Source organism: Coffea eugenioides, chromosome 11, assembly GCF_003713205.1.
Source record: "Coffea eugenioides isolate CCC68of chromosome 11, Ceug_1.0, whole genome shotgun sequence".
NCBI lineage: Eukaryota > Viridiplantae > Streptophyta > Magnoliopsida > Gentianales > Rubiaceae > Coffea > Coffea eugenioides.
The window spans coordinates 25,126,083-25,146,807 of record NC_040045.1 but is presented as its reverse complement, the minus strand read 5'-3'; the positions used below and the strand labels follow the sequence as shown (position 1 = coordinate 25,146,807).

The 20,725-nt window shown below is 33.8% G+C and overlaps 1 protein-coding gene across 1 annotated transcript; it reads right to left on the bottom strand.

Annotated features, from left to right (window-relative positions):
* Positions 1-1,182: 1,182 nt before the first annotated feature.
* On the bottom strand, positions 1,183-9,438 carry LOC113753546 (inactive leucine-rich repeat receptor-like serine/threonine-protein kinase At1g60630). Its single transcript, XM_027297726.1, has 2 exons — positions 7,535-9,438; positions 1,183-2,037 (listed from the first exon to the last, which is right to left on the bottom strand). The coding sequence occupies exons 1-2, from the start codon at positions 8,901-8,903 to the stop codon at positions 1,379-1,381; spliced, it is 2,028 nt and encodes a 675-aa protein (XP_027153527.1). The 5' UTR covers positions 8,904-9,438; the 3' UTR covers positions 1,183-1,378.
* Between the last annotated feature and the right edge of the window lie 11,287 nt (positions 9,439-20,725).

The following is a 20,725-nucleotide window of genomic DNA, read 5'->3' as shown; positions in this document are numbered from 1 at the left end:
CAGTAGTTGAATAAAGGAATGAGGCACAGAGTGGGAGATGGAAGAACTGTACAAGTGTGGTCTAACAAATGGATCCCAAGTTATGAGGATGGAAAGGTAAAAATGATAAGAAAGCAGGATTGCAATGTAGAGAAATTGGAGGAACTAATTAGGGAGGATGAGTGGAATCAGGATCTAATAAACAAATGGTTCATGAAGGTAGACGTTCAAAATATTTTAGCTATTCCTCTGAGTTTGATAGGGGGTAGGGACAGAGTATGTTGGAAGTATAGCAAATCTAGACAATTCACTGTCAAGTCTGCATATGCAGCAGAGATGGAAGAAGTAGGAGAATATCAAAGGGAGGAGGAAGAGAAAATAGGGAAGGCACCAACTATCCCCCAGTAGAAGTCCAAAATGTGGAAAAGCTTATGGTCCTTGCAGATGAAGCACAAACTTGAACATTTTGTATGGAGATGCTTGTTACACAGCTTACCAGTAAATGGAGGAGAAGGAGATAGAGTGGATAGAATTCATAGAAGCCCAAAACAGTGGAGAAGGAAAGTTCATTGAGCAAACAAATCATTCAACTACTTCTGAACACTGGAAACCACCGGGTAGAGGAGTAGTGAAGATCAATATAGATGCCGCTTTCTCAAAACGAACGGACAGAAGTGGATTGGGAGTCGTGACAAGAGACTGGAAAGGGAGAATAATGAAAGCATGGGCAAAGATCTGAGGAGAAATCCAATGAGCCACTTGTGGAGGAAGCTACAGCAATCAGAATACGAATGATGATGAGCCTGGGATGCACATTGGAAGGTAGTGGAGATTCAATAAGACTGCAAAGCTTTAGTGGACATGATCATGTAGGAGAATGTCAAGGAGTCCAGAGTTGCTGTTATCCTGGATGACAATGATAAAATGAAAGGCTTGTTCGACCAATGTACTTTTTCTTTTATTAATAGGATAGAGAACGGATGCACACAAGCTAGCGAAATTTGCAGTCAAACTTGTTAGAAATGTAAAATGAATAGGGAATTTTCCCATGCGACTCCATGAGAGTGCACAAAATGGTTACTTGGGTGGTAACCCTTTTTGTAACAGAACTTGTGGTACAAGTTAGAAATGAAATATGACTTCCTTTTGACACCAAAAAAAAAAAACTATTACTAAGTCAAGGGAAATGCTTTAAGCACTGAGTTGAATTTAACTTTAAAATGGCTAGATAAGCAATAGTTGCTCACCCCATAAAAGAATGACAACTAGAAAGTCTCTACAAGAATAGACTCTTTACAATCAATGCCTCGGAATTCATTCTACAAGTATTTTTTTGAAAAAAATCAAACTTGAAAAACTAGAATACATGATGAAAACTGGAGTCCAAAATTTATATTCCTCATATGCTCAAATGTTCATCTCTGGGCAAACTTTGAACTGTATCTGACCATCTGCCTGGTGAATGGTCACTACTATTGGAAGACACCTGAGCTTCTGCCCTTGCCTCCCTGATCATCCGCAAAACATCCCTCATTGTGGGCCTATTCTCTGGTGCAAGTGCAACACACGCCATGGCAACGTTCAAAAGAGCTCCAAGTTTCTCCTCCGAGGCCTCATTGCTAGAGGCAGGCTCATCACCAGATTCAGTCTCTTCTTCCCTGACTGATCGTACCCACCTTGGGATGTCTGAACCGTGTTCTTGGACAAGATCCTGGAAAGGAGTCTTTCCAGTGAGGAGCTCCAAAAGAAGAACTCCAAAGCTGTAGACATCAGCTTGTTGAGTTAGAGGCCTTCGAATGTCGCGGCATTCAGGAGCTCTGTAGAAGAGGGAAGAAGCGCTGGATTCCTCAATGGAATCTGGGTTTCTAAAAGTAGCGAGCCCATAATCAGTCAGGCAGGACTCAAAATCAGTACCCAAGAGTACATTGGATGACTTCAAGTTGCCATGGGTTAAGCCAGGATTCTGATGAATGTAGAGCAGCCCTGTGGCCAAGTCCTCGGCTATCTTAAGGCAGGACGTCCAGTGAAGAGGTTTGGAACCACCAGAAGCTCTTGATCCTGCGAAAGAAGTACAAAAAAAATTAGTCAGGAAAACAAAACCAGTGGCACGTGCAGAACCATGTCCTAAACTTTATCTGAAATTAGTTTTGAAGTTATTCAGTAGAAAGTTCGTCTATTTGTCTTTCTTCCAGTCTTCCAAACTTTAACAGACTCATTCACCATCATTGGCTGTCAGATCTCTCCCATGCATCCAGCCAATAGATATTTATACCTCATCGCGTTGAACTTTATGTACTCCACTACATAACTTTCACGTGATTTTCAAGCACACAACGTAGAAATTCCTTTGTGATGCAAAGAAGCTACCTCAGAATTCAATTATTCAGATTTAAATGGTTTTTATTGTCAAACGTAGCCATATATGAAAAGATATACTTAATTTTTATGAAAGCAATAAGAACTTTAATAAATAGTGCATAGTTTTGTATGCGCCAAAAGATGAGCAAAGGTTACTTGGTCAAACCATTTTCAGAGTAATTTTGCTAAAGACATTCTATCTAACAGCTTCATAGAAGCAAGGTCATCATAGTTATGATGAATCACAGAGTTCAATCGGTGATGCAGCAAAAGAAGTTTAGTAGCATCCTTCGCCGACCACTAGTTTAATATAATGAATGACAAGAATCAAACCAATGATTTAATGTCTTATATTTGTTTCCTGCTCTGAGCAGGTAAATGTGCCCTGACCTCATTTTGCTCATTCCAGAGAAATAAAGTTATGCTCATTTTGTAGAGACCTTTCCATGAGCTTCAAAAGAAGTATTCTCCATACAAGGAATAACAAATTGTGTCAAGGCAGGGTGTCATGGAAAACCAATCCACTTAGAAAATGTCACAAGAACAAACTTTTAAGATTGAAAGTGATTGAGTCTAGATATTATTTCTGCTAGCTAGTTTTCAAATACAATGCTACAATAATATACCAAACAAAAAATAGCTCCAAAAACACCTAATTCATACAATAACTCTAAAACAACTCACAAATACACAAAAAAAAAAGTTTAAAAAAGTCACCATATTTTCCTCTTCCACCACCCCCTCCCTCCTCTTCCTCCTCCTCCTCTCTCTCCCCCCCTCTCCCTCTCCCTCCTTTCTCTCTTTCTCTCCTTCCCTCCCCTCCCCTTCTTCCTCCTCCCCTTCCCTCCCTCCCTTGCCATCCCAGATCCCCCCTCCCCTCCCACAGCCGCGACCTTCAACCTTTCACAGCTGCTGGCTGTGATCGGAAGGACGTGGTCAATCGTAGCTATGGTAGGGGAGGGGGGTCTGGGGTGAGGGGGGAGGAAGGAGGAAGAGGGAGGAAGGAGGAAGAAGGGAAGGGGAGGCAGGAAGAGAGGGAGGGAGGAGGGAGGAGGAGAAGAGAGGGGGCGGTGGTGGTTGGTTCAATTTTAAAAAAATACCCTAAACAAATTTTAAATTCTAAAAATATCCCAAAATATAGCCCAAAACAAACTTTCAAAAATACCCCAAAAACATCTAAAGTAAAATTTTTTATATACAATGCTACGGTAAATTTTTTGAAAAACACCACCAAAAATAGCTAATCCATATGAACAGCATATCAACAATTGTTGAACCCAATTAACTCCAGTCAACATTAGACAGTTTAAAAACCTAAGAACTGAAAACTTTAACCAAGTTTAAAACAGAATTATACAATAGAGACCATTTGCACTTTCAGTATATCTACTAACTCAGTTTTGCATGTTGAATTTGATGGAAACTGCTACATAAAACAAACTAAATAACAACATGACATCACCATTCTACAAATTTTGACGACTGCCATTTATACAAGTGGTACGAACATAAAATAAATATGACAAACATAAAAAACATTTGAAAGTTGGACCACAGGGAACAAAACTTTACATAATCTTTCCTCATGGCAATAATGGATTCATAATGAAGTTCTCTTCAGGATCAGAGGAATATTCATTTAACTTTAACATACAAAACCAGAATGGTTGAACCAAGTCGTATCTAGTAAATGGTCTAACAGCAATTTTTCTTTGTTAACAGCAAAATATTTACTTCATATGCGGACGACTGTGACAGAAATTAGTTTATAGGCACTGCATAAACATATAACAGATAGCCCTTAGATTATCAGGCAACCTTCCCTTGTTTCACCTTAACCTTCTCTTCTTACAATTCTGCCAAGGACTAAGTGTACAAAAGTAGACACAAACACCATGTATCCATTACTTCCACCATAGATATAGTGATTATCCTATAATTTGTTCCAGTTATCATGATGCTCAATCACAAGAATCAGGTTAATACCACATTCAAGGAGCTCATCATTGTACTGTTTCTTTTTAAATGTTTCTCACTTCTTTAACCAAAATCAATTAGCTTGGAAATTCATCTTGAAATCTTGGAATGCTTTGTATTCACAATTAAGCAATAACTGCAGTTATGCAGAAAGTCGCAACAAGAAGATATATTTCTTCAAGTAAAGTTATAAAGTGGATGAACTAAGAAACAATTGAACCTTAACATCGATTTCAAGTTTTATTAGTGATGTATTGCTGATAACTGGGATTTTTCAGTTTTATCATTTTCTTCCAGAAAGTAGCTCTCATTGTAGTTCCTTCATGAACGATGAAAATCAAGGGGCTCAAAGTCAAATTTTGAGTAAAATTAAGGCTGTTCATTTGATTCATGCTTCTAAACTAAAGCAGGGAAATACCACCTTTTAAGTGGACTCCAAATATAGTTCTTTTTTTTTTTATAATGATAGACTAATATAGTTCTTGAATTCTCAAAATCAAAGTCCAAGTAAAATTATGGCTGTTCATTGGTTCATGCTTTTAAACTAAAGCAGGGAATTATCCACCTTTTAAGTGGGGTCATAAGTACTTCACACAGAGGCATCATAGACAAATATTATTGTAATCAACTGTTTCTTTGCACACACAAGACAAAAAAGTCTCGCTACTTTTGTGCAGTACATTTTGTTATTGAGTTTCTAGGTCTTAATGCTTTATTGATGCAACTAACAAAGACTTAACAGAGGTGCAAATTGATCAGACTTTCGAACATGGATCAAAGTTAATTTTAAACATACCTTCAAATATCTCTGGCCTCCTCAGGAGCCAAAATCAAATTGATTTGAGAGTCCTTATGTGAGTGTGCACAATTGATTGTAGTCAATCTAACTTCTTCTTCTTTTTTCCCTTTTTGGGAGTTTGGTTTCTTTTTTTTTCAAGTAAAGCAACTAGGACTATTTCAAGTCAACTGGAATTTGAATTAATTTTGACTGTTTAATATGCCTTCTGTCTTATCATAGAGTAATCTTTGTTCATCTAGCTTAGTCTTAGCAGTAGACTCGTAACTTTAACTCAAAAGTTGATCCCAGTAGGTATGAGAAAATATCTAATAGGAGTAACGCCCATCTCCTTTTAATCCGGTACAGTGAAACTTATATATAAATGAAAAATCAAAAAAGAACCTGAAGATTTTGAAGCATTCTTAAGACTGAACTGCACCTAACCCTTGAGTGATGCCTAAAGGTTACTTAAACTGATTCCCAAAATTTTCTTCTTCCTCCACATCTTTCTTAGGGTACTTTCTATATCCTTTGTACCTGAATTTTTCCTACCTAGAATTATCAAACAAGTCATCAAGATACCAACAACTTGGTGCTGCATAACCTGAATAGAAAGAAAGTATATCATTCGTGAGACGGAATTTTCTGTATCCAATCTAACTAACATTGGAAAAAGCCCTTGTGCCTCAACTATATGTTTGACTTTTAGATCTTGAACCTGAATCTTTGTATTTCCTTCCCTATTAAAACTTCAGAACTTCCCAGAAACACATGAAGTGTATGTGTGACATATTAGTTCAACACATAAGTCTATATTTAAGCTCAGATGAACTTTTGTGGAGATCATATTGGCAGAAAGTTAATCCATATGATCATTACATTTTTGTAAAAGAATTATTTCAGATTGTTGCTCTTTAATCACTATTATTCAGTTATTGCAGCTATTTAAGTCACTGGTCATAGTCTACTTTTGATTTTAAAAAGAAAAAGGTCAGTAAGTAAATCAAGTCTTCCTGTCAATGTATGACACATATGCACACAAGAACAATTTTGTTGATATATCAATGTGGTTTCAGAAAAAAAAAAGCCCTAAAGAACTAAAATAGCTCAAGGGTAAAAGACTAAAAGATGAAATTATGTACCAAGAAGATCCTTTTGTCAATGTTCACTCTCCTACCAAGTTGCTATCCATCTTGGGATGCACCCTCAAAAAATCAGGCCAAACTCCCCTCCATTTTATCGGAGAAAATGCTCTCAATTACACCCAAATGAAATGATTTTGAACCATATGTGACTATCAAAAGTAATTCATCATGTGCTTGATTTCTTATAAAAGTTATACAAAAGATTGAAATAAATTTGATTAAGTGTTACCACTAGTTGAATCATTAACAATTCATGATACCTATGACCCATATTTTTCACCATCAAAATCTTTCATTGCAAATTGAATGATAAAACATTCTCAAATGGGTATTATTTTTAAGTATGCTTAAGTACTGAATATTGACATAATTGGTGATTTTCAAAATTTGTTTTCTATTTATATATGAGTAAATGAACAGATAATTGGAGAAAATAGTAACGAGATGCTCAACCCTCAAAACTCACCCTTGCAAATCCAAAGAGAGAGAGGCCTATATAGTTCCAGGTACTAAAATGGAAAAAGAAAATTCACAGTAATAGTCTATGTAATTTTAAAAGGATTAATCTTTCCTACACTGACAGTGTATACACTATCAGCGTTGGATGAATAACAACTATGCAAAATTTGAATTTGAAATTCAACTTTTGCACACATGTCATGAATCCAACGATGATAGTATATACACCGTCAATGTAGGAAAGATTTACTCATTTTAAAATCCAAATAGAAGTATTTATGATTTTGAGATATATAAAAAATGTCAAGACACAATTTATATCTTACACAAAAAAAATTATTGTGGATTTTTTCCTTTATTTTTCCTTCCTTTTCTTGTTGTTATTTGAATATATTGATTCTCCTTCCAGTGACAATGAAATACATTTTCTACACGAACAGGTCTAAATTCATGCCACGTGTTCTGGTCTAAATTAATATGACTTATGGCACTTCTAAACCCCCTCATATAGACAGCATATGAAACATTAATTCCATAATAGTGACTATCTAGCACTAATGTCTACAACGGTAGGCAGAACCTTGATATTGAAAGATCACCAAATCAAGAATCCATTTATCATAAAAGCACTAAAATATCGCAATATACCAACTTCAAGCCAAAAAAGACAAAATGTTGCAATATAAATTCGAAAAGCGATTAATGCATTCACAAGACTATCATAATTAATTATCACAATAATTAGTAATAATTAATGAACTATAAATTAATTATTAGTTAGTCAAATAATTAGTGAACTCTAATACTGGAAGTTTAGTGACCGACGAAAACTGCGTACCGTGGATGAGCGAGAAGAGACTGCCGTTGGGGAAATAATCATATACAAGCAGACGTTCCTCCTTAGCCTGGAAATAAGCTCTAAGCGGGACCAGATTCGGGTGCCTCAGCCGTCCGATAACTTCCACGTGTCTCCGAAACTCCTCAATCCTAGGATATCTAGCCTCCTTCAGCCTTTTAACGGTCACGATGTATCCGGACTCCATCACAGCTTTGTACGTGCTTCCTATCGTACCTCTCCCCAACGTCTCCGCCGATGCCTTCAATAAATCCTCCAAGCTATAATTCATTTGCTGATCCCCTGGTCCGCAGAACACCAGAGTCCCTAGTCCTTCACCGCCCTGATCCCATGAAAATGCACCTTGTTTCCCCCCTCCTCCAAGATCATCATGATGATCATCACCCCTACCCCCATTGCCCCCTGCTTCTCCCTCCCCTTCGTCCATGCTTTTACTCTTGATGTCCTTTGTCTTCTTAGCTCTACCCTTAAAACAAACAATCAAAGCTGCTACACTAATACAGACTAATAAAATCCCACCAAGAATGCTGGGAACAAGGATCAAAATAAGCTTCTTTTTCCTTCTATGGTTTTCTTGACTTTTTGGGATTATTGGGTATGAAGGACTAATGGAGGGACCAGGAGTATTGGAAGGAGTACATTGTTTATGAATTTGTTCGCCGCATAAATCAACATTGTTGGAAAATGAGGACTCATTGAAATAAACCAAGGAAGAGTGAGCCGGGATTTCGCCGGAGAGATTGTTGTTTGAGACGTTAAAGAATTTCAAGCTAGTTTGATTGAATGGAGGGATTTCACCGGTTAAGAGATTGTTTTCTAAATAGAGTACATGCAATTTTGGAAGTCTGAGTAGTGATTCCGGGATGTTATCGGATATTTTGTTGTTGGCCAGAACTACCACTTTGAGGCGGTGCAGAAGCGATAGGGAGGACGGGAAGCTGCCGGAAAAGTTGTTGTTGTTGAGGTACAACGATTTGAGGTTCACTAGGCCGGAAAGATTTGGGATTTGGCCAGAAATGGAGTTGTCTTTGAAGCTTAAAACTCGAAGCTGATCTAATTGGTTCATGCTGTTTTCTTCTAATATACCTGTTAAATTTAGCCTCTCCACCACCAGCTTCGTGACCCTCCCATTCTTGCACTCTCTGACTCCTTGCCAGTAGCATACATTAGGCACAAATTCTCTACCCCATTGAAGAACGTTGGTTGGGTCTATTGATGATTTTAAGGCCAAAAGCGCCTCAGCATCGCTTGATCTTGCTTGGAGAAAACTAAGGGAGAGGAATGATAAGAAAATTAGCAACAGGTTAAAATCTGAGTACCTTGAGAAAATGGAGGCATATGAATACTGCATTTTGACTGCTGGCTGCTCTTGTTCTTGAACATCAGGGGAAAAGATTGTCGAGCAAATCTGAGAAGCTAAAAGATCCAAGAGGCATGACCCTTTTTGGGATTAGATTTGAATTTTCCATGATCAAGTGGAGAATCACCAATACCAAAAAGTTCAGATCTAGGGAAAGCAGATTCAAGAAACAGTAGTGCAGCAGAAGAAGCAGAAATGGAGCGTGCTGGACTGAGAATGTATGGGGTTGGGGTCGGGGCTGAAGAAGGTGCCAATAAAGTGAAGAGGAAGGCGCCAATTAGTAGTGTCATTATCAGGGGCTGAGTTTTGACCAAATTAACGTGACAAAAACAGTTGGTTTGGTATTTCTCCCCCTTTTGTTGAAGGGAATTAATTTTGGGCCACGAGTTAAGCACTGGTGCAATTTATGGGAATGCATCTACTCACTGTGGAAGGAATTGAAAACACCATGAAGTGAAGTAGCTAATGCTGCTTCTGATTCTGGCAAAAGTGTACAGGACAGAGCGTGACAGAAGCGGTGAGAGTGAGACTATTGTGACAGACTGAGAAGGAAAGAGAACAATGAACATTTGCTGCTGGAGAAGTGAAGTTTCCAATTACTCTTTGGATTCAGGAGTACTAAGTACTCGGTGTTAAATTGCTTGTAACTTGCTAAGGCAATACCCTGTTAATATAGCTGTAATTTATGGTGCTTGTCTGTTCACTTGAACTATATTTTATTTTTCAATAGGTACGTATTGAGCACTGGATAATACATTCAATGAATATCAAATTGGTATTTGAATGTACGTATTTATAATTAAGGTCCAGTTAATAAAGAAGACTGAAGATTACGACATCACAAAATGATAGATACAGACATGAAAATCCCTGCAATAAAAGGAGGGGGTCATCTTTCATTTTGTTTCTATCGTACAAGTGATACATCGTAATGGTATAATTTTTCCTTATAATTTTCTATTTTTAGTTTTATTTTTTTAAGGAGTTAACTCCTAAAAGTGAAACGTCTTCTAACAAATGTTTATCAGGTACACGTGATATAGATAAATTATAGAATACACTAGTTGCAACAAAAATATGTGTTATGGTATATGGGCAGTTAGGCATGTGATAAATTCACTTTTATTTTAGCCATTTTACATTTTCCAATTTTATGTTATTGGAGAGCTAAAAAATCTACACAACAATGTTCAAAATTTTGAATTGTTACATCACTCTCTAATTTCAAAAACTATTATATAGGCTTTTAAGGGAATTTAATAAATAAAAAGATAGGAGATATATATATATATATGTTTTATGTAGAACGTGCACTATATTTAGGAAAGATATTAATTGAGGAGATTGCTCAATTGTTGGATTCTTTTAATGAATTTATCTTACTTGAATCAATTAGGTATGGCTCAACCTTAATATTCACGACTAAAGTTTTTTTTTTTTAGGCCTTTTTGTAAGTCAACTATAGAAAGTTGATAACGGTGAAGACACTCCTTTCTCTCTTTTTTCCTATTATAGAATTTTCTTTCCTATTATAGAAGTTACGGTAAAATACAAAAAAAAAAATCCTGTGGTTAAGCTAACTAGCGAAAAAACCCTTTATGATTTTAAATCATACATTTTTGACCCATCATGATCTGAATTAATTTGAAGCAGTAATGGAAATCGTCAAAACTAACAAAGGCAGACAAAATGACATAATTACCCTAATATATATATAAGCAATAAAAGACTTTCTAATTACGATCATATTAAGCAAATTTACAAAAAAAACTCCCTGTGGTTAAGGCAACCCACGGAAAAAGGCCCATATGGTTACATGTTGCTTTTATTTATTTATTTTGTGCATAGGAATAAAGTAAGTTATATTTAGAAGTTTTTATTTATTTATTTTGTGTATAGAAATAATGTGAGTTTTATTTGAAATTTTTTATTTACTTATTTTGTGTATAAAAATAAGGAGAGTTATATTTGAGAGTTTTGGGTTGTTTTTGAAAATTTTATGAGTTCTAAGGGGTTTAATAGGTATATTAGCTAAAATGTTGATTTAAAAAATTATTTTCCATGTCAAACAACCTCAAACTCGTTAATATAAATGATTTTTGTCAATTTTTCACATTTGTTCAAACCACGAGATACTGAATTGTATGATTTAAAAAAATTTTAAATTTCTTTAACTATAAGGGACTTTTCTGTATTATAACTCCAAGCGTATAATAGGTATATTAACTAACAATTTATTTGTTTCCAATACAAATACTCTAAAAAAAAAAAGCGCATGTATTTCAAACCTATTAATTCAGACGATTTCTGTTGCTTTTTTAAAATGGTTCAAATCATGAGATATCGAAATGTATGCTTTAAAACTATAGAGATTTTTTTGTACGCTCGTTTAATCTCAAGGGACTTTTCTATATTTCACCCTAGAAGTTACAAAAGCAACAGGCATTAACTATTTCACAAACTTATCGTACTCAAGTTTATTCATGACGACCATAATTCAATATTACTTTTACTTCTAAATTCTAAACTCGTACTTCACCAGCAAGCAACTGTAGTCAATTAATACAAGACAAATTTAATATGAAGCAAACATAATTTGATAGATAGATCCAAAGAATAGTTGGCACTCATCACCAAAGAGCGATTAACAGTAATGCTCTCATCCGTTAAGAATTGGGACCTTCTTATTTATGGTATTGCCAGAAATATTTCTTTCACCGTTAAAAGTAGTCACTCTTAGTTCCATTTCTTTACTTATTTATGCTCTCATGCAATATACAAACCATACGTATATCACTAACAAAAATTAACCACTGGGGTCGTCCCAACTCCCAATGGTCAAGGCATAGCTTTTAGAATTTTCTGAATTGTCAAATTTAGGGTTTAAATCTTATAACTGCAAGTTGTGAAAAGAAAGGACGTAAAAAACAGCGTGGAATTTAAAAAGAAAACTAAGAAATAGGGGTGTGACATGAACACACTTCAGAAGTATAAATTATAATAAAAATATTAATTACACTTTACTTTTTATTAATTATACTTCTATTATTTATTTCATCGTATAATTTAATACATAAAAATTATATAATAAAAATAATAATAAATGTTCGGTCAACGAGAAGTAAAGTGAGATTAAAATATTTCAAATTATTATATATAAATTCTTCTTATTTTGTAGTCCGAAACTGCGCCAGGTACTGAATCACTCGTGTCCTTTCTTTATTTTTCCTTTTCCTCTCGTTTTTCGAACTTTTGGCTCCTCATAACACTCACGGACACATGGCTTACAGCTCACGTGAAATCACCTCAGAGTTTGCAGACCCAAAAATACCTTTTTTTTTTCCCAAAAATACCTTTGTCTGCTTTGCCCAAAACTACCCTTTTTTAATACTTGTAAGTCATGGGGACTTCCCCTTCATAATAATAGAGGTTAATTGCCAATGTTTTTATCAAAGAGTACAATTTTCTCAATTTGTTCCCTCCAATTACTTTACTTTTAAGATTTCTTTAAATTTTTTGAATGCCATAAAAATTTTTCCCACATCAATGCACATATAGCACAGTTAAATAGAGAGTTTAAAGGAGGTTGTATAAGAGATCAGCAAGTATCCAAACTCAACAAGATCAAATGAGCGTTATAACATCTCTTTTGAATTTTTTTCACTGCAGATGACATTCGAACTCTCAACTTGCAATTCGAAGAGAAATTTAATCTCTTTTTGGTGGCTACTGAGCCAAAACTCGATGGTTAACTTGGAAGAAATTGAAGAGGCTAAATAGAAAATAGATCCAATTGAAGAAGGCTAAGTGATAAGCTAAACTTTTTGAGGGGCGCATCTTGTAATAGGCCGAATATCATATTGATCTATCATTGAAGTCCAAGTTATTTTAATCTCAAATTATCCTGGATTATAAACAAAAAGGTTTACTTATAAACAGGGAAACGATATTGTGAGGAAAAAATATTCTAACGGAATTATATGCACCATTCCTAGCTCGAGAGCATTTATGAGCTAAGATAATTTTTCTTTCAAATATAGACGTTTAAGGCTAATCTTAATTTAATTAGTTCAATGTCTTTTAACAGTGACAAATTGTTCATCAATAATTGCACATCTATGTAGTAATTAAACAATTCTTTTTTTCATAAGAAAAGTTTATTTCATTATTCTTTAAATTTGAGATTTCACTTTTTTTTTTTATTTATTTATCTATCTAATAGGGAAAGGGTGGGATTTAAAAAGTGGAAAGGAGGTAGGAGGATTAGAATCCAGAGTCTTTAATTTCTAGAATCTCAATCTTAATTACTAAATCGGGGTGAAAAATTTCAAATTTATGCTCAAACAAGATAGCAAAAATCAACTTACAAGCTTGTGTAGCTTTGCAAATAAAACAGAACATTTAAGCCAATGTTGCAAATACTAGAGCAGTGCAGCGTAACTTGCGGTTTTCTTTGAAATTCCTTTTGTTTATATGTTGGACAATTATTTGTGTATGGGTGCTGGTAATTCATAATTAGGAGAACCCTATAAAATATATGTCCTCTGCTATAAAGATCTTGGATTGCTCAATATTTCTTTTTCTATCCATTAAACTTGGATCTTAATTGCGCTTTGAACGTTGCAAAACATTGGATCCTGTCTGGGCAGCTAAAGAATCAAGAGACATATCCAATGAATTTTGCATTTCCACAATAAAATTCTGCAACCATCTTCTAAACGACATGGCAGACAATCACAGCTTTACTTGTTGGAGATAAGCTCTTCGCTTGAACTTGATCCCTCCCTGACTCTTCCTGACTGACCACTGAACCAACCCCAGTGGAAAGGACGTAGAAAGAGATCAGAGGATTAAAACACAAAAAAATTCTTCACGTTAGTAAATTCTACAAAAAAAAAAAAAATCGATTTTATGAACTTGAATAATTTTCTTCGTTTGAGATGGGTGGGTAGGAGAAGAGAATTAGAGCAGGTACAATTGTATCAGGTTAATATCATTCCTGTAAGATTTGATATCATTGTACCTTGCTTGAACAGCAATTTTTTTTTTAAAAAAAAATTGTTACGTTTTCTGTGAACACATTTCTCAATCACCTTTTTACCTCACATATATCAAATCGTTACAGTAATTTTTTTACAAAAAATCTAAAAAAATTGCAATCCAAACACAAGTTTTCCTTTCCAGAATTTGATGTATTTGCCTCAAACTTTGCGACCCAAAAAAAAAAGATTAAACCAAATCATATGACTTCACACCAAATCTGGTAAGAATTACATAAATAGCATAATTTCCACCATTTGGTAGTAAAAAATATATATATTATGAAGGCTGCCCATCAATACATCATGCAATTCTTGACGTGTTCATGATAGCGCATTGATAACTATTTTACCGTCGTCCTGAAGATAAATGATTAACTCTCCTTTTTTGTTTATTTTTATTTGAATACTACATTAGTTCAAGACCATAATTTTGTCACTTTTTCTGTGTCTTTTGGAAGATGGGCTAGATTGAATATCTTTTGGTATATTGGAAAAGTAGAATCTTTAGTAAGAAGTAAGAATGGGGCTAAAGGGGCGACTAGAAAAGGAAATCTTAGTGGGGAGAGAAAGGGTGTCAAATATTGTTTATGGAAAATCATTTTCCTTCACTTAATCTATAATAATCAATCTAATAAAGCAATTGCCATTGAGGTACCCAGCCATTATGACAACTAATTCTTGAAAACTTTTAGTGGTCGGTGATTTTACGATTTAAAAATAAAAGTGTGAAGTAGAAGTTACAAAAAATGTTGAAATGTGGAGAGATTTACTGGAAAATAGTTTTTAACATAACCACTCACTACTTTAGCGTATATAATTTTAATGTTTTGGTGTCTAGATTTTCTCGTGAAATTGGTACTGACAATAATAGCTAAGGCATCAAATCTCTAATTAGTTTATAAACTAGGCTATTAATTAATATTTGAAAAAATTTATATTAAATGACATAAGACTTAAGTAATAAAAATAAACTAGAAAATGATCCATCTTCTTGATTTTAGAAATTTTCATACTTATCTCTATCGCTTAGAAATGCTTGTAATTTTTTCAGTTGTTTTTTATAGATGAACTCTTAATATCGCTTTATGTAGGTGAACTCTTAATGTTTAACCCTTCGAAGCTCTTTAAGCTTGCTCCTCAACATATTTCTAATCAAACTATATGTATTTTTATCTACGAATAATATGAATAAAAGTCATATCCCAATATTCAACTAAGAGACTTAATACAGAGTATAGTCATTAGAAAATAGGGAAAAATGCACTTTTCATCCCTAATGTTTAAGGTGTTAACCAATTTCATCTTTAAAGTTTCATGCAAAATATATTTCATCCTTGTAATTTTATAATTTTGAGTAATTTCATCCTTAAAGTTTCACGCGAATACATTTCATCCTCGTAGTTTAATAGATTTGGGTAATTGATAGATTGTCAAGGATTTTAAATAAAATATTGTCACTTAACCACAACATGCCCATTAGTAAAAAAAAAAACACAGGATCAACAAAAAACTTAAAAATCTTTTCTTAATTCACTTTTTCGTTTAAATACAAAAAGAATCTAAGAAATTTTTAGCCACCATTGCTCTCTTCTTAATCACAATCGAACAAGAAGATCCAAAGAAAATAAAGTCGTGGAAAACAAACAACCTCATTATAGCCAATTGGAAAAGAATGTTGAACAACCCCATTACAACTAATTGGAGGAAAATATTAATGCGAAAGAAAGAATGGTTTGGATTGTCATTTATTTGCAAAATTTTATTTTGTTGCTGTGTATTTTGCACCAACAGTTGCATCATGTACATGTTTTTCAATCATCTATTTATCTTTCAATCAATCTATTTGTTTTATCTCAAATACATCATATCATAATTTTAAAAAACAAAGAGATAGTCTCCTATCCAAAAACACTTGTTATTTCTGTAATTTAATCAATAATTGAATTAAGTATTAATAATACAATTACTAATGTGACATGCGATGATATTATGTACAAATTGGTTAACAATCATTTAATTGTCCTCAATTGGTAGAAATTATGAAACTATGAGGATAAAATGTGTTATACATAAATTTTAGAGACAAAATTAGTCAAAATTATAAAACTCTGAGGATGAAATATGTTTATGTTTGAAATGAAACTTTAGGGATGAAATTGGTTAAATGAGAGGTTGAATGAGCATATTTTTATTCATTATCACCAACGTTCCTTAATTGGCTTTAAATGATTTGATAACAGAGAAAAGGTGTACTAGTGATTAAAGGAATCAACAAGACCTACTAGTTAGTTGAGATATTCTCAAGTGTTGATATACTAAATGATAGTATATTAAATTCCTGTACAGGTTGTAGATTATCAAATCTTCGAAGTTGCAAAAGTCATAAAATGCATGCGCCGACGTCGCATCGCTGACCCAATGTATGCCCCGGTCCTGACGTGACAACCTCGCACTACAATGTTTAATGTGTACTTGTTAATCATCGAAATCAGGGGTTAATTTTTTTTTTCCTTTCGTGAAAAAGTGGAACTAAATAAAAAAAAAAGATCAAATGTAAAGTGTGAGAATAATTCTAAAATTTATATGTATTTTTATGTGGTATGTTGTGTAGAATAACATTACCCTATGAACACCCATTAAAAAAAGATTTAATCAAACAGTATATGCAATACTATCATCATTAAGATAACTAATTTAAATTTAAATTTTACATCATGATATATATATTATTGATATATATAAAATTAACTCCTAAAAATATTTATAAAAAGTATGGCGTAAATTCTAATTTGTAGAATCTACATGAACTTAAATGCTAACAATGCTTAGACTAAAATTGTTTTGCAGAATAAGCACGTAAAGCATTGTCTCTACGCAAAATATAGTAGTTTTACCAGGAATAATCAAACAAAGGAAATTTTCGCAATTTGATCTAATAGTCCAAAACTTTTCATGGATTTTGATATCTTCTAAACATGGCATTCAAGTTAAACCACAAAACAATCTCAACACAAGTTCAATTTGTATGAAAATTTTCAGGCAAGTAGGTCTATGCATATATAGTACGTGTATACTAAATTTCATGTATAAATTCGAAGGCTAGCCTAGATTCTTAGTTTTCGTTACAAATATGGGATTTATTAACTATACCAACAGTAGGCACCGATTACGAAAATGAATATGTAAAGTATTGGAAAAGGAACTAGATGTTGTCATTAATTGCTTTCTAAAAGTTTTCCTTCAACAAAAAAAATTACTTTCTAAAACTAGTTAATTCAAACATAATAAATCCAGAGTAAATGAAGTATAGCCCTCCGGGACTTGGTCTGGCAGTTGAGGTTGCTGAAGATGGAGTTTTAGATCCCTGGTTCGAACCTTGCTGCCTGCAAGTTATGAAGGGTGGGAAATAGTCTGCGGGGTCCACTCCCTGCGGGATACCCCTAAAAAAAAAAAGAGTAAATGAAGTATATTCATACTTTACAGTGAGAAGGATTTTTTTGACTATTAATTAACACACCTAAATTCTACACAACCTGCCATTTAAATACACATAGTAATAATTAATACCCTCTATTCTGAGGGAGGGATGTGTTGGGTGGTACGAGAGGAGGGAGTGTAAGCAAGAGATCTCGGATTCCTCCTACTTTCATAGAAAAAACCCTCTCCCTGGTGGTGCTTGGAGGGGGGCCTCCCCAGGATTCGAACCCTTGACCTTAAAGGTTCTTGGGTTGAAGTCCTGGTACCCATTGGGCTGCTCCCCAAGACGGTGCCGAGGTGAACAAATCCACAATTGGCCTCCACACTTCTCAAATTGATTTTATTTTTTTGAAAAATTTAACATTTGCAATATATTTTAAAGAGTGCCTAATGAATACACGTTAGATAGGCCTCAGTGAAAAAAGAAAGAAAAAAGGCCATTCCAGCCTTTCCAGGTTGCATTTGACGCAAAGGAAAAATGATAAGTACTCGATTTCCCGTGTTTCTTTCAATTTCTGGTCAACCAAATTGGACGGAGAATTAAAGCGACTGACTTTACATGCATGACACGCCAAACACGAAAGGTTTCTAGTCAGACAATAAACCCCCCGTGTGCGCATTGAAATCGACCATGTTTCTTCTTTCAATTACCTGCCTAAAGTCTAATGAAGCATTTATTTTCCCCTTTTGCCTTCAAATTTTTCACAATTTTGTTAAGGTCCCTATAGTAGCCCTCTCCACTATTATGACTCATGATGCTACCAAGAAATATTTGTGGTCTATATTTGTCACATTTACATTTAATTCTAAGAGGTTATGAGAGAAATAAGGATGAAAATGCAGAGAATTTAAACCTTACTCTAATATTAAGAAACCAAAATTTTAAAATAAAAAGGTTGAAATTGCCGGGCAAGGCATATAAACCATGCAATGATTAATGAGCTCCTTTGAATATATATATATTCTTTTCTTTTCTTTTAAAATCAATACAAATAAATAGAAAATTGCCCTAGAAAACAATTCTTAATTTTTATGAATATAATGAACTCGAATTGATTATTGAGTTTCAGTTGTAGGATATTAGATTAATTTGTAAGTTTACTCAAATCAATTTTTCTAGACATATAAGAGTAAAATGAAATTTTTTTAAATAAAAAGTTGAAATCACTTTACATCACACAATACCACCACGGTTTTTATATAGAGATATGGTTATCTCTCTACTAAAATTAGAAATTCTGATGGAAAGCCGAACACAACCTAAATTTATCAGTAAAATTTTCCAAAAATTTATGGTAATAAATATGAAAATCGAGCTATTAGAGTAATCATGTAAGAAAATATTTTGCCCACTTACTATTTTACAATCAAACTATAATTCATTTTTTGTTTATGGCAAGTTATGCAAGTCCAAAAAACTTAATTGCTGATTTTCCAACCCATCCTTCATTTTTTATTCTTTCTTTTGTCTTTTGGTAATAAGGTGCGGATTCTTAAGGGAAAAAAAAGGATTGTTTCTTCTCTTCTTCATCATATACACAGTGCGTACGTATTCATTTCTTTTGTTTAGCTAATTTAAGTATCTTTACGTAATTTCTTTAATAGCTAGTTTGGAAGAGCACATTTGGTGAGAAAAGAAAAGATTACAAAGGAAAGTTGAATCTTTTTCACATTTGGGACTTTGGATAGGAAAGAATTGAAAAGAAACGGAAGGATGTCAGCTCCCTTCCACGTCAGAGAAACTTTCTGCCCAAAATCGGCGGAAAACGTGAGAAAGTGGAGTGAGATAAATGAATTATACCATATGCCATTTTTACCCTTAAAAGATTAAAATATAACTATATAACCTAATAAAATTATCATGGTATCTTAAGATTTAAGGGTTTTTACGTAAAATTGAATCTTGTCTTTTCAATTCTCTCCCTTCCAAACAAAGGAAAGTTATTTCATCTCCTTTCTTCTCCAAAACTCCCAAATAACATGAAAAGATATTATAGTCTTTTCTTTTCTTTTCTAACTTAAGGTTTCTGTTCTTTTCTTTTCTTTCCTAAACTCCCAAACTAGCTATAAGAGTAAATCTTATATACACTGTCAATATATACACTATCATCATTAGATATACGACACATTTGTAAAATTTGAATTTTAAATTTAAATTTAGATTATATATCATGCATCCAATAATAAAAGTAGATATACTATTATTATATAAAAAAATTAGTCTTTTAATAATTTGTATAGAAAGTAGATGTGCATTATTTGACAATGATAGTAATTTTTCCCATGGTGATTGGACTTCTTAGGCCTTATCATGGGCTTACGGCAGAAGATTAGAAAGTCTCTCCATGATGTCAAGTACGGCCTCCTCATCCAGGAAGAATTTAAGAAAAGGTCCCCTTTGTTTAGCTCGGCTGTAACTTTTTTTTTTTCCCAAACGATAACATGAGCTCGCCGTAACTTGTATGGTGGTAAAAGGAAGAAGAACTACTTTCGCCTCTTATTGGAAAATTTTGAGAGTAAAATTGTGAGGTGGAAAAAGAAACTTCTGTCAGCCGGTGGCCTACACGATCTGATCAAGCATGTTTTCCTGGCAGCCTTCAAAACGGTCCAAAATGTTTTATTAGGAATCTTGAGCATATGATATGTGATTTCTTTTGGTGAGACTCAAATACAAGGTACTAAATGTGCCATGTCCTTGTTACAAGATTATTTTGGAGGGTGACTCTTTGAAAATCATCAACATGCTTAAAAATATGGAATCTGATGATTCAGTTTACCGGTGCTATTAGATGATATCCTTGTTAGTTTATAGAATTTCGTCACTTGGGAGGCTAATTAGATTTCTAGGAATCTAAATGTGCCTGCTCATTTATTAGTCAAGAATGCTAGTTCTATTTCAAATATTTATAGTTTGAGATATTTTCCACCATCATTTCTTTCTTTCGCAATTACTGCAGATCTATTTTCACCTTAATAAAATTTTTCAATTTTTCTATAAAGAAAAATGCCATGTCCACTGTCTTCTTTTTTTTTTTTTCGAGGCTCCACCATCATTCTTTATCATTATCTGACAAAAGTGCAAAGCGACAAAGTTGAACTAAAACAAAATCTACCGTCTATCAAACTAAAACAAAATTAAAACCAATATTAAATCTTCACAATCAAACAGAAACATGATTTACACAATACAATTCCCAAGATCCAACTTAATATATAGTAGAATTAATCTTTCCTACACTGACAGTGTATATACTATTAGTTCTGGATGAATGACAACTATACAAAATTTGAATT